The sequence below is a fragment of the Myodes glareolus genome, chromosome 14, assembly GCF_982192425.1.
Source record: "Myodes glareolus chromosome 14, mMyoGla1.1, whole genome shotgun sequence".
NCBI lineage: Eukaryota > Metazoa > Chordata > Mammalia > Rodentia > Cricetidae > Myodes > Myodes glareolus.
The window spans coordinates 47,682,347-47,697,324 of record NC_142039.1 but is presented as its reverse complement, the minus strand read 5'-3'; the positions used below and the strand labels follow the sequence as shown (position 1 = coordinate 47,697,324).

General features: G+C 45.6%; 1 protein-coding gene across 3 annotated transcripts in view; it reads right to left on the bottom strand.

Annotated features, from left to right (window-relative positions):
* The window catches only part of Dusp22 (dual specificity phosphatase 22), a 53,721-nt gene extending 42,968 nt beyond the window's left edge, over positions 1–10,753 (bottom strand). The window contains exons 1-2 of one of the 3 annotated variants that reach the window (XM_048428104.3): positions 10,633–10,753; positions 1,377–1,410 (exon numbers count right to left, since the gene is read on the bottom strand). In XM_048428104.3, coding sequence (XP_048284061.1) covers positions 1,377–1,410; positions 10,633–10,653 — 55 coding nt within the window. In that variant the 5' untranslated portion in view covers positions 10,654–10,753. Of the gene's footprint in view, positions 1–1,376; positions 1,411–10,632 lie in introns of those variants that run through there. The other 2 variants (XM_048428105.3, XM_085699331.2) reach the window with 2 other exon arrangements.
* Between the last annotated feature and the right edge of the window lie 4,225 nt (positions 10,754–14,978).

Sequence of the window (14,978 nt, the reverse complement as noted above, 5' to 3'; positions counted from 1 at the left end):
CAGACCTCCCCATAAGCTTACTCTTCATGGCCTTCACCATGACCCCAGGTGGCATACAAGCCTCCAACATCAGCGTACCCCTCACTGTCTTCATTTCTTCCTTTCTGCCTCTTCCCACAGCACACGAACCATTTTCTCTCTCTCTCTCTCTCTCTCTCTCTCTCTCTCTCTCTCTCTCTCTCTCTCTCTCATTTCTCCACTAATATATCTGCTTATCATAATGTAGCCCATGGATGTTTTCCCACCAGTCAGGGTCTTAAGGACCCTTGATGGCTAGACACTCCTTCAGCAGAACTGCATCAGATAGGGCATGGATTTCTTCCTACCAGCCAGGGCCTTGAGGCTCCTGACTGGCCTGTGGCTGGCTAGTCCCCATCTCAGCAACTAGGGTTCTAGGAGGGTGCTGTATCACTTTAAATAAAGGACTTAATTTTGGTTTTTGGTTTCTGTGAGGGTCCTAGAGCCAGCCCCTACTGAGGGCCAGTGTACTAATGAACTATTTTCAACTGCTATTTTGCAGCATCTCGGCCTTTGGCTATGGTCAAGCAAAAGCATGACTCACACACCATAGACTCATACATACATGCCAGTGGCTCTTTAGTACATTTAGAGTTGTGTAACTATGACCATAGTCAACTTAAAATTTTTCATTTGCCATGAAATACATTTTATAACAGATTACCATTTAAATTGTGGTTTGGTGGTAAGACTTAATAAATCTGTGAATAAAGAGGCCCACTGTACCACACATGAGCCAATGGGCTGCAGGTCCTGGAAAACAGGGAAGCAACGCTTGGCTCATGCTGCTCCTGCTGGGCCTGCCTTCCCGCTGCTGCCTCAGAAGACGCCAGCACGGCTGCACTACTCTGGACCACTCTCTCCCACGGAGCTCAGCACAGGTGCGAGCATGCATGAAACCCTTCATCACTTTTGCTGCATGATGACAGTGGACCTTTGGGACTTACTGACCTCAAATCACTGGGCATTCTAAATGGAAACTCACAACCACAGTCACTGTGGCAGTGGGCTGTGCACATGTGCACAGTAGCTCACTAACTTTAAAAGCCTGTAAGTCTGAAATCAGATCTTCCTGGGCACCTTCAAAAAGGTATCACTTGGCAAGTGTCAGACGTCTTAAACCAGAGTGGCATATGTCCAACCTACTGAGCTCTGAAGGGCTAGGGGTTTAGATTTTCAATCTGGGAAAGGGAAAGTTCTGGAAATAGATGGGCGTAATAGTTACACAACCATGTGAAAAACTTAGAGCTTTCTGACCTGTACATAGAGATGGCTGCAGTGGGACACTTTGTGATATATATGTATTTACCGCCATATAACAAAACAAAACAACAACAAAACCCAAAGCTGTCGCTCACCTTTGAAGTTGCCGATGAACAGGCCAGGCAGGATCTGGAAGAGAGACATAGACATGACTGTCACAGGACGCCAAGCGGACGGACAGTGTTGCTGCCTAAAATGGTGAGGCTCTCACAAAGTTTCCCAGCCAAACCTGGCACCCCTCACTTACCATACCCAGTTCCCACACCTCCCTGAGAACAGACTGTAACTTCAGCTCCCTCTGGCTCCCTGAGCTTAGGGCTGGGATGGTACTCAGAGACAACACTACCTTCTCCTCGTGGCACCTCCTCACTGCCTTGGCAGACATGCACTCAGTGCTCAAGATGTTTGTGCACAGTGTTTGTGCCAAGTGCCACTAACACACCGCAGTGTTCTGTGAGCCCGTTCAGGAAAGCTGTGGCAGGCCTGCTTCTCTGCGGCACTAGAAAACTCCCCATGCCCCCACGAAGGTTTCAAAGGGCTGAGATGCTACATAGAGAAGGTACTTTTCACAAACACCCGATGACTTTCAAAGTACCAAGCAAATCCTTGTCAGTCTTTTGCAAAGACAGCGAAATCCAACTACAAAAATGCTCTGGAAAATAAAAGTATGCCCAGTGACCTCTCTGCCCCAATTTCCAGTTACCCTTGGCTTGCTGGTTCTGCATACATGCAAATGTTACAGCCACACAGTCCTCCTGTCCCCTGCGTCCTCAGTGTCAGCCTCACAAGCAGGGTGGAACAGGTACCATAGCATTCCTGTTATAAAACAATGTAATAATGCGTGCTCACTCTGGAGCTGGACCAAGCTGAGATTCCCTGACAGCTTTTGGCTCCCTGGAGCCTTTCCACCTTCATGGTCCATTCCTCAGGGTCTCTGGTCTTTATTAGAATATGACACCAAATACTACTTTTTTTTTTTTTTTTTTTTTTTTTACTGAGTTACACATCCTGTGATACTGGGCCAACAAATGGCTGCAGTCTATCATAATTCAACCATACAGAAATGGAGATGTTTACAATCAAGTTATACATCACAGGCCTACTACATAGTACTGTAATGAGACACAGGTGAATGAACGGTGCCTAAGCAATGAATGCTATGAAAATAGCAGGATCTATAAAATGGTGGGCTATGATTCATTAGTGGGCCCAGGGTTCATGCCCTTGAAGCTGTATTAACGGTACATCACAGTCACCTTCTGGGATGTGAATGAGCCTGGGAAGGTACCCATCAGTATGGGACTGAGGATTAAAACACGGGGGAGCTTGATCCTGATAGGTCTGTCAGGCTACAAGGGTTACATTTCTTGCTGGAAGCTATGTGGAGTTAAACAGGCCATAAAGAGGCCTGGTACAAATACAAATTTGGGATTTTGGAATTTTTTATTCAACCGCCATGAAATCATTCATTCGTGTGTGTGTGTGTGTGTGTGTGTGTGTGTGTAATATTAGGTGGACTGAGCAGGTTGTATTTACATATTTAGGTGTATGTGTGCACACACACAAATGTATACAGACACATATAACAATAAAAACTAAAGAAAAAGAGGCCATGATTTTGACACAGTATAAGGGGTGGGGGGAAATGAGAGGAGTTGGAGGGAGGGAAGAAATGAAGGGGGAAACTGATGTAATTATAATTTAACTTTTAAAATATTGAAAGGAAAACTATCAACCTTAAACAATAACAATAGAGGATCTAAAAAAAATCCAAGGTTTATTTATCTATGGATGTGGAACCACAGATACCAAGGGCTGACTACATTTTTCCTAAATCTGATTGTTTCTGTCATAGGTAGATAAGGAAATACTTCAATAATAAACAGCAAATAAACATCAATAGGGTAGAAAGAAGCAAATCAAAGAAAGAGGGAGCATAAAAGTCATAGTTGGCAAAGCCTAAAGCAGGCTTAGCCAGTGATCAAAGGCTTTCCCTTGCCTGGGAAGCTTCCATGCAGGGGACAGTAGCAGCAGCAACTGCAGGGCTTGGCCAGCATGGAAGACACTCAGGGGCCCAGAGCGGCCAGAACAGGGCATCAGAAAGCATGGATAAAGAAGCAGCTCATTGAAAATAATGGAAGATGAGGGTTTTACAAGCATTTTGAAAACTGTATGGAAAGAACAGAATTGTGTCAGCCATCTTTTGACTTTATTTTCTAGACAGGACAGTGAGCTAGACTTCCATGGGCTGTACCCACCCATTTCTGTAGTTGGATTCTGGCTCTCTTCCACACAGAACTACAAATCAAAATCAAGGAAGGCTGGTTTCGGATGGATTAGAAGTACTTGGGACTTCTCAAGCAGCCAGCTTTGTAATTTAAACATGATGCTCAATATGTCTGACTCACGACAGCTGATACTGTTATCAGAAGGTTGGTAACTTCTGGGAACGGAGAAAGAGACAAGGAAGTCAATCAGCTGGAATGACTTTCCCAGTGAAAGGATGGTTTGAGGAGGAGCCTGCAGAGTGTGTTCTTCGGGACAACACGGGAGACCATGGTGAACACAAACAGGGAGTACGAACAGACCTTACCTGGTGGGCGGCAAAGATAGGTCAGAAAAGTGTCATGTGACATGGGGATGTTTGACTTCTCCAGAAGGGTAAGGAGAGAATTGGTCCTGATCATCCCTGCCCTTAGAGTCATCGTTATTTCTAGGATGGATTGCCTTCCCTACCATTTGCCCAGGGGTTCCTTACAGAGAGGTCTCTTCTGGTCACACTCTCCCTGTCTGTCTTGTCTACTTTCTCTACCATAGTACTGAGTACTCAGGCTTTTATTCCTGGGAAGAAAACTCCGATTCCCTGATGAGAGTGCTGCCTCGGGTCTCAGACGCCTCCTAACGACCTTCCACCTCTCTGCACTGAGGATCAGGATTCGACAAACATTTGTGCGGGCACAAACTATGTTCAGACCAACACAGGGCATAACCCTTTCCACCATGTAGCACTGGAACTCGTGAGGCCACAATACCAACCCCAGAGGAATTGACTCTCTGGAAGCCCCTGGTCAAAAAGATGCTTGTCTGTCACCAGACAACATGCAATGTAACAAAAGCAGAACCCTAAATGGCAGAAGCACTTTGGGATCACATGACCCCAGGGGTTCCAAGCTTCTCTTGATCAATCCCCTTCATGCCCACACATTACTCAGCTCTAACATCAGCCTCAGAGAGGTGCAAAAGTCTCAAATACTTTGCCTCAAAACATACTTATATTCAAATGAATTCTGCTTCTGAGGCAGGAAATGCTTGGAATTTATTTTTAAACATTTCTTGGTATTTTAGGATGCCACAAAATCTGAGAACCCTATTCCAAAGATGTAAGAGAGAAACTTCTGATCAAGCAGCTGGGTCAAAAGCTGTATTTCGAGTAGGTGTGGCTTCTGGATTTTTCCAAGGTCAAAAGGACTTCTGGGTTTCAAATCCAAGGACATCTAAAAAAACTTTGGTGAATTCCATGAAGAGTGAAATATCACAGACTTCTCAATGTCCTTTGGTCATAGATTTATGCAGCAATAAAAAAAACATATCTAAGTGTGCCCTGTGTATTCTTAACAACACCACCTTAAGTATCTGTTCTTTGAAACGTGTAATGAAAATGTAATGCTAAAGCAGAAAGAGCAGGCATGTTAGTACATGCCTATGATTTCAGCTACCTGGGAGGCTAGAGCAGGAAGATCGCAAGTTCAAGGCCAGCCTGGGCATAGTAAGGTCCTAGTCAAAATAAATCAGAAAGGGTTGGAGATGAAGCTCAGTGGTAGAGCACCTGCCTGATACATGTGAGGACCTAAGTTCAATGCCCAGTACAAGAGATTGGGAGAAAATGGGTGAGGACAAGATTCAGGGGTAGAGGAAAGGCATACTGTTAGGGTGCCATGCCCAACCACCAGCCCCAAATATGTTAACCTTCTAAACTGGAGTCCTCCATGACAGAACCAATGCCTAGGGGGAGTGTCTTCCAGGTTCAGTATTTTTTACCCTACTACAGGGACTGGCACTGGGGCTTGACAGCAGCAGGTGTGGAATACACAAGTTAAATGGTGGATGGGTGGATGCATGAACAACAGGCAAGGTACCTGGTGACAGTGGAAACAGTGTTTAGTAGGACAGAGATGTGAGACTTCCAGCCCCTTCCACACTGAAACAGTACTTCCTGCAGAGTTAGGTCCACTCCTGATAACTTCCCAGTCCCAGGTGAAATGAGCCTCAGGGGACCTAACACAAAGAACACTAGGCCTGAGGTCGGCAACTGGGAACAAGTTTGACCCCAGGAGATACATCAAGATTTAGGGGCTGCCCCAGAGTAGGGGGAGATGCAAATGCCACCCACTGGTAGAGGCCTGACGAGCCATTTAGGTCACTGTGATTCTTGCAAAGCACACAAATATCAAGTCCAGTGTAAACTGGGCGGTGGTTGAGGGACCCTTCTCTACGTGGAGGCACATATCTTTCTCCACTCCTCTTTCTTCTCACAGAGAAGACGTTAGTCACATCCAAACCTGATACATCCCTGGGCTCAGCAGTGGTCAAACCCAGGAACACTAACCACAGGGCTCGTGTACGTTTACAGTTTGTAAAAATGCCACCTAAAATTTGCTTTTGCTTCTCCCAAGAATGTGAGCTGTAACTGGAGAGGCACTGTTCTACCCATTTTAGAGGAAATGGAGACTGGATTATGCTAACCACTGAAGGTCTTTCAAATTTATGAATCCAGGAAGGGGAAATCAGGCTTTTTGACATTCCTGCCAAGAGGACTTCTCGTGCAAAATACCAACAGAAGCCATAGCAGGCTTCCCACGAAATGTCAAGACAATATCCTCGCTCACCAGACAAGGCGCAGGAGGAGGAAGAGGCCACCAGACCAGTCCGGTGAGAGCTAATGAGCTAAACAATACTGGCAGGGCCTTAGGCTAATCAAGCTAAAGGCAAGCATAGAAGCATGTGGGGCAGCTCTCTGTGAAATCAAACTTAACAAAGAGAGCAGCTTTGTGGCTTTATTTTGTTTTTAATGATGTACTGCAGTATTTAAAACTAAGAAGAGACAGTGAGGACAGAGGTCTATCTATAGGTCCTCCCTCTTAAAAATGCGTTGGTCCAAACACTTGGGAAAACTGAGTCAACTGCCTTACAGAGACGTCACGGAAAAAAGACATGTACATACAACAGTGTGCCTAGTTAGTCCCACTATTACCAGAAACTTTTAGTAGGCTGGTCCCTCAGTCGTGCCATAAGGCCCTCTGTTCTGTGGTTGTGAGCCCAACCAACCAGTCCTGAGTGCAGGCTCTGCCACTCATCAGGTGGGTAACTCGGCCAGTTCCTTCTAAGTACATGTATGTGTATTTGTGAGCATGAACACACATGTACATGTGTGGGGGTATGTGAACATGTGTGTATATAGAGGGAAAAAGTGGCTCATTTCAATTTAACCAATATTTACTCTATACCTGTGTAACATGAGGGCCGGCTTGTTGGGGTTTCTGTCCTGCCCAGTACCCCATAGCCGGCAAGTCCCAAAGAAAATCATACAGAGTCTATATTAGGTTATAAACTGATTGGCCCATTAGCTCAGTCTTCTTATTAACTAATTCTTATATCTTACGGTAACCCATAATTCTTGTCCCTGTAATTCTTGCTTTATAACTGTTTTGTTATACATAATTTTACTACGTTAAAGTTAAAGCCTTCTTTTTTGTTTAAACAGAAAAAGGGGAAATGATATAGGAGGCTAATCTGTCTATGTGTTACTCTCTGGTTAATAAAGAAACTGCTTGGTCTGATAGGTAAGAACATAGATGGGTGGTGTAGACAGAACAGAATGCTGGGAGAAAGAGGTAGAGAGCCACCGCTATGGAGCCAGCCACCAGGTCAGACATGCTGAATCTTTCCCGGTAAGCCACGAGCTCGTGGTGAGACACAGATTACTAGAAATGGGTTAAATCAATATGAGAGAGTTAGCCAATAAGATGCTACAGATAATGGGCCAGGCAATGTTTAAATGAATACAGTTTCCATGTAATTATTTCGGGTAAAGGTAGCCGGGTGGTGGGAAGCAGCCTGCTGCTCCCTTTGCAACACACCTGTTTTTTGTTTTTTGTTTTTTTTTGAGACAAGATTGCAACAAGGTGAGCTGAGCATCAAGCCCCAGAGATCCTGCTGTCTCCGCCTTCTTAGGGCTGGGGTCATAAGCACATGCTACCATGCCTGGCTTTTGGGACAGGGGCCGAGAATCAAACTTGGATCCTCATGCTTGTGTACTGAGCCATCTGTCCTGCCCCTGGTTCCTTACACTTTGTGTGCCTCATGTGAAAGACAGGCACGGAATGAGCAGCATTCCGTCACCAGCTGCTGAAGAACAAGCAAGTTACTCCACGGCAACAAAGCACTGCTAAAAGGCCCAGGCAGCACAGACTGCAATCCTGGCTGGCTCAGAACATCTACTGGGGACTTAGACAAAAAGTCAGAAAAAAAGACAGCTGGAGTAGCTTGCCTTTAATGCCTCCTTTATCAAAGGCAAACACGAAGGATGAGAGTGATATTGTCTTACAATGAATCTTAATCTATGGTGGCCATCTTTTCTGGCTTTTTTTTTTTTTATTTTGAGATTTTAGGATTTACTTGAGACAAACTGGCAGCCTTGGTCAAAGGAAAGAGAACTCCTCTCCTCTAATCCATGGGAACCGGATCCAAACCCAGTTCTACCACCTCTTGCATCATGATGTATTGTCTTATCTAGACTCTCCAAATCTCCATTCCCAATCTGCACCAAGAGGCAAGCAGCTTCCTTAGAGCGTGTAACGTACAGGCACACGAGACGATGCTCAAAAAGAACGGCCCCACTGCTCGCTCTCTGTTGCTTTTCTCCCATCTCTAACCGGAGAGAAGACATGGGCCATGTCCCTTCATCCTCTGAATAACAGGGAGGAAACCGGGACGAAGATCTACTGTGAGGGCAGAGGGTAAAACCCGCTAGCCCAAAGGGACAGAGTGGAAAGTGCATTGTTTAGTTCGTAATTCTTTGCCAAAGATGACCAATTTGTATGTGATAAAGAACTCTGCCCCAAGAACCTCAGGAAAACACCCTCTAAGCGACACTCCTAAATTTCAAGGCATCACCCACTTTACTTATGTTCTTAGAATCACATCTCCCCTGCTAGCACCTTCTGCAGATTCTGTAAACAAACTGTTCCTTTCTTCTCTCCCCAGCTAGGGAAACAAGGGAACTCTGTCTAAAGTCAGATAGCAATACACGGAAGAAAAAAGATCTTGGTCACCAGCATCCAACAATTTACTCCGCTACTGCCTTGCCTTGTAATTTGGGTAATTATCTCTATTTCAGATTAAGTATTTTTATTCTAGCAGGGATCTTTTACCTGGCTGAAGATATTGTTTACATTGGCACCTACTTTCCCACACTCTAAAATTTATCCTTAGAGCCTATAGTCCTCCACCTTGTGAGCTACCCCTCCCCGCTCCACCACACACTGGCAGGCAGGGACAGAGACGCGGCAATCGGTGTCATGCAGTGGTCATTAGCCAGCGACTCCGGAGCATTGAAAATGTAGCAATTACCTAGTGAGAATTTAAGGCACGGCAGGAAAAAAATGTATTGGAAGAATAATTTTACTTATAGGTTACATGTTAAAATGCTTTAAATATACTCAGTTTAATAATGTTCTTAAGGTGATCACCATCTGCTTTACATTTCAAAGAAATTTTATTAGAGAATTTTAAATGATATATCTGGCTCATGTTATTTTTCTACTGGACACGCAGTGGCCTACACTGAGAAGGCCTGGGAAGGACTTCTCTGTCATTTGCACTGGCTTCCTCCCTCTGTCCCCAAAAGCACTATACCTGGCCCATATACAGTACACAGTCAGTCTGTGCTGGACCACTGGAGACCTAAATCTCTCTGTACATTTACCGTTTTCCATTTCTATATTGGAAATTGTTTCTGCACAAGACAGTTACGATAATAAAATAGCCAAGAAATCCATTCCTTTGAAAGGTAAATAACACAATGTGGATATGAATACTGCCACTTTTACTGAGAAGAGTGAAATTAATATTCCTTAGGTGATTGTTTGCACATTTAAATCTATTCTTTCAATTATAATATAAAATACTAGAAATGAAATGCAGAAAGGAGCAGTGAACACTGGAACAAACTAGAAATACCAAAGCAAAGCTGAGGCACAATCACGGTCAGTGGGAAAGCAAATAGAGCCTCCAAGCCCAGACTGATGTCTCTGCTGGTCTGATTTTAAAAGTGGAAGGCTTACAGTGCTGCCGGATCCCCGCGCTAATGGGAACATAATGCAAGCACATATCCAAGAGAGGGAGCTTGTTTCAAATTTGATCACTGGCAAAAGAAATTTTAAGTGAACTAAATCCTAGCCACCAAAATACCTCGGAGAGATACTGGTCTACAACACGCAAAAGCGTGGAGACTGTAGGAAGAGTCAAGGAGCGTGGAAGATTCCACCAAGGACATGTTCATTCAGTTCCTTGTCTTGGATCCCTGCCTCAACATTCATTCTCATGGAAATAACTAAACCACGGCAGCGTCCCTCACCCCATAGCAGAGAAAAACGGGGGAAGAGGAAGAGAAGGGAGAAAGCAAGTCACACCATTAGTGCCCATAAACATGGAGACGAGGTGGGGGTTGAAGGTGGAACACAAGGCCAGAAGCTAACCAAATCCAGGAATATTTAAAATCCTTATACAGATGTGCTTGTCTTAGGCCCGGGCATCTACACTCATAGTAAGATTTCCCTTTAAACCAGCGAGTTTCTAATCTTGAGGCTGGCACAAACAGACCCCAGAGGGCTGTCTCCCCTAGACCATCCTCAGCCTGGAGGGTGGCGGGTGAAGACACCGTCTCAGAGGGTTTGCGCCCGCAACAGGGTCAAGGAAAGATTTTCTAAAAGGCCTAGTGCGCACAACAGCCAGCCAACAGGTTGCCCTACGGAAGCCCCACAACCTGGGGTCAAGTAGTTCTAGACACCGAAAGCCAGGTCAGTTCTAGGATTTCCGTGAACTTCCCCACCAGAGCGGCTTTTCTGTGCACGCGCACACAAATCTGGGGAAGAGAAGAGGAAATTATAGAAACCGCCCATCTGGCCCGATTCGCCAATGCTGTGGATGACAGGCGTCAAAGGGCCCGGTCTCAAGGGAGGGGGTGACAGACCACATTCAGCACGGGGCCCGGCTCTCAAAGGGCAGACGGTGCCCAGCCGGGTCTGGCTGCTGAAGCCGCAGAGGGAAGGGGCGGCCGGGCCCGGACGTTACCTGGCTCATCCCACTCCCCATGGCCGTGCCGCGCTCGCCGCTCCGCGCTCGCGGGAGGAGACGGCGCGCGGACGGCCGGGCGGGCGGGGCGGCGGGAGGCGGCGCCAGGGCGGCGCTCGCAGCGCACTCCGCCGGAGACACCGCATGGCTGCCTGGCTAGTCGGGGAGACTGGCCCTCGCCCCCGCAGCCGGACGCCCAGCGCGCACGCGCACCTAAACCCGCAGTTCGCGCACGCGCGCGGGGTTGGCGAGGGGGCGGGGGGAAGGGATGTGTGTGGAGGCGGTAGCTACGGTAGGGGGGTCCCCACGTCCCCAAAGGCGTTTTCCCCTGGGGCGCCCTGATGCCTATTACCGGCAGCATGCGGGGCTTGACTCCCTGGGTGAATCAGGTGCTAAACGGAGCCTGGACTCAGGGGCTCCCCTGTCTGGGTTTTCTGAGCCGACAGTTTTAGGCGGGTGGGGATTCCTGTGGCCCTGCCCCACCCAACCCAGGCCGAGAAGGAGCACGCTCTGGGAAAGGTGGGCTAGGTGACTCACCTCTGCGGAGATATAACCCAGATCGAGGAGAGGAAGGCAACTGGAGGCACTAAATGGTCGAGGGTCTCCCTCAGGGGAGTGTATTGAGATTACTGCTCCCAGAAAGCCCCCCCCATATACCTGTGTCTAGCGTAGGTTGCATCCTAGCATGTAATAAAATTATTTAAGGACCATCTATCACCCATCCTAAATTTTAAATTTCCTTTTACAAGCACAAAAATCCTTCATCTAGAGCAGTGGTTCTCAACCTGGGGGGGTCAAATGACCTTTTCACAGGGGTTGTCTAAAACCATCAGAAAACACAGATATTTACATTACGATTCATAACTCGCAAAATTACACTTATGAAATAACGAGGAAAATCGTTTTATGATTAGGGGGTCACCACAACATGAGGACCTGTATTAAAGGGTTGCAGCATTAGGAAGGGTGAGAACCTCTGAGCTAGAGGTTTCTCGTTTTCCTTTTGTGCTCTTGACAGTGCCCTGCACTCACTTGATACAAAGAAAGTCCTTGTTGAATGAAGGCATGCCTACTGATGCGACAGGTTCGATTCTGCTGGCTCTGTATCATTTGCCCCTCTGACCACTTGGAATTACCCTCAGAGGCTGCCCTGCTCTTTCTTGAGCTTCCTATGCTAGATCTTGCCCAGGGTCCTGTGCTCCTGATATCTCAATCTCCAAGTCTTTGCATAGCTTCCTTTGAGGTCTCAGAACAAAGGTCATCTTAAAGAGCCTTCTTTCTACTAACTCACCATATTTACAAAGGATACACCAGGTAGTTATAACATTACTGCATTTTTTTTCATAGCACTTAGGATCAGAAATTATACTTCATTGCTTAATATTGATCTATCCCATAAGATAGCAACCTCCTGAAAAGGGTGTTTCTGTCTTATTCACTACTTAGCCATAGGACCTGGGAAAGCAACAAAATAAACTAAATATTTGTTAAATCAAGTAATGAATTCTTGGCTGAGAAACCAATGGGGAGGTTCTAAAAACAAACAAACAAACAAAATCAGAAAAAAAGAAATGGCGTTGAGTTGGCCCAGCTGATAACGGCTGTTACTACCAAGCCAGATCATCTGAGTTCAATTCCTGCGAACCACATGGTGGAAAGACAGAACCAAGTTCTGTAAGTTGGCCTCTGACAACACCTGTGAGTGTTCACATGCATACACACACAAGGCATGTGCCCTCTCATGCACAAATAGCAAGCAAACATATTTGAAAAATATTTTAAAAGTTTCTAAAGAATGCTAAAAAAAATTGTGGGAAGAGCTTGTTGACTCTGTCTAGTGTTGTTTCTTCCCATTGACACCCTTGTTCTGGGCAATAAAAGGCGTTCCCTCCCTCCGTGTGCACTTGTATTGTCTTTGCCCGCAGGATGAGCCTGTGACCTGCTTCTGTTCCCTGTTATGGGCCTGTTCCGGTCCTGTCACCCTTGTGTCTTCTTCCTCCTGCCACCGGGGCAGCCTGCCCTCTTCCCTCTGTACTACCCTGCCATTACGTCATCACGCCTGCTGCTTAGGGTCAGCATGGTTAATGGACTTTCCTAGAAGAGTCGCATGGTCAGCTTCTAGCCCCTTAGGAACATCTTGGGCAAGACGATGCACTTTCTTAGCGTTTCCCTCTTTGAAATAGGTTCACTGGGTTATGAGTTTATGAAGGTGATCAGCAAATTGCTTAATCTTCCCCACTGTCCTTAGGTCATTGTTTCCTGTAGAAAGGCCGGTTTCTCAAAGAATAGGTAGCTCATCAGTTGGTGTACACACACATAAATGACAAAGGCAAAAATGTGGTTTTTTTTCTTCTGCCATACATCTGTGATGCCTCTTTGTGTGCTTATGCTTCTATTATTGTTATTATTAGCAATATTACTATTACAGCTTAGATCATGAGCTCACAGTTCCTCATATCTGTCTCCTGACAGAGCTAGTATGCTTTGCCTTTGCCTTGGCTCTTTTGAGAATACAAGCAAACAAGCGCATTCTATATTGGATGTAAAATATACTAGGTTTGTTTAGATTTTCCCTCCTTTTCATAATGAGAAGCTATAGAGTTGAAAGCCAGGTACTAATCATGTTATGATGAGGGAGATGACCTTAGGTTCTAGAATGAAGTAGGAGAGGGCTCTTTCTAGAATACTCACATGCCCAGAATTCATCTCAAATCCTCAAATTTCATTTTGAGAAGAGTAGGAAAAGGTGATTAACGTCAGAAGTCAAAAGAGAGTGATTTTATTTTGTGTGTGAGAGAATTCCCTAACAAGATTTTCTGCCTCTCCTCATCTCCTCATCTAGAACCTAAGGCCATCTCCCTCCATCACAACATGATCAGGGTCTGGTTTCCAACTCTTGCAGTTTGGTGCGTTTTCCTCTGTGTAGCTTCTCATTATGAAAAGAAGGAAAAATCTAAACAAACCTAGTGTATTTCATATCCAATATACAATGTGCTTGTTCACTTGTGTTTTCACACACTCATAAAAGTTTTAAAGGCCAGAAACAAAGTATATTTCCACCCCATAAAAGGATTCCATTCATAACCTTTCTTCCTTTCATTCCCCCACCCGCAGCATTGCCAACATCATGGATGAGTAAAGCATTCATGACACAATAAATGTCACCAGCCCATATTTGCATGTGGATTGCAATAACACTTGTCGTGACATATAAAAGTCCACAAGCAGAACTTCAAGAGAACAAGTTAGGTTATTATGTATGTTAACGATAATTTCAGAGAATTTAGAGCAACCTCTACACGAGTGAGTAGCTATGCAATATGCCTTGACCAAAGCACTAAAAGAAACACAAAGGCAGGCACCAGCTAGTGTGAAATGGAGAAACAAGGCAGAGCCTAGAACTTCAGAAGAAAAAGCACAGATTGTTTTCCCTGTTTCTGCAGCTCTGTCCAGAGGAAAGATGCTCAGCTGATCACTTAGGCCTCTGAGCCTACAAGATAGACTAGCCACAGAATTGACCTCTGTAGAGAATGACCTCATCAGGCAGCCTACTCAATGCAGCTTCCATCTTTTGGACAAGAGACTTACAGAGCTCAGATCTCAGAACTTCATGTAGGTGTAGTGTGATTCGGAGGAGAGAGGCAAGAGACCTGGTTCCCAGGTGATTGGGTGGAGCAGTGAGCAGGGCTTGGGATCTATGGAGATGCTGCCAGGTTTTTATCTGAGCATTAATAAAGGCTGTTGATCTGTAAAGTCCAAGAATACCAGCAAGACCTAGAAGGAATGAAATTGTGAGCAGATTATAGATCAATGTCCTGATAAGACAGAAGACTGTTTCCTAACAGTGGGTGAACACTCAAGTCATGGCACACAAGTCATGACTGCATGCCTGGCACTGTTAGCACAACTAGCCACTGCCAAAACTCATTTCTTGAAGGCAGAGACCAGTGGTTTGTTTACTTATTTATATGTTTTGGCGTTAATGACTGAAACCAGGGCCTCAAACTTATTCTTCCACTGAGTTATACTGCTATTCCCAGGAAAAGTTGTTGTTGAACTCGGCACCAGGAGCACAAAACAGTTCCTAATCCGAGAAGATTTATGTTAAGTAAGGAAAGAAGCGTGCACAGCCAGGATGTTGTTACATTTCTGTCTTAGATACGCTTCTGTTGCTGTGATAAGGCACCATGACTAGCACAGCTTATAAAAGAAAGTGTTTAATTTGGGGCTCACGGTTCCAGGTTAGCGCCTATGGAGATCATGGTAGGCGGGAGTGAGGCAGCAGGCAAGAAGGCGTGGCATGGGAGCAGCCGCTGAAAGCTGTGTCTTGATCCACAAGACAAGGC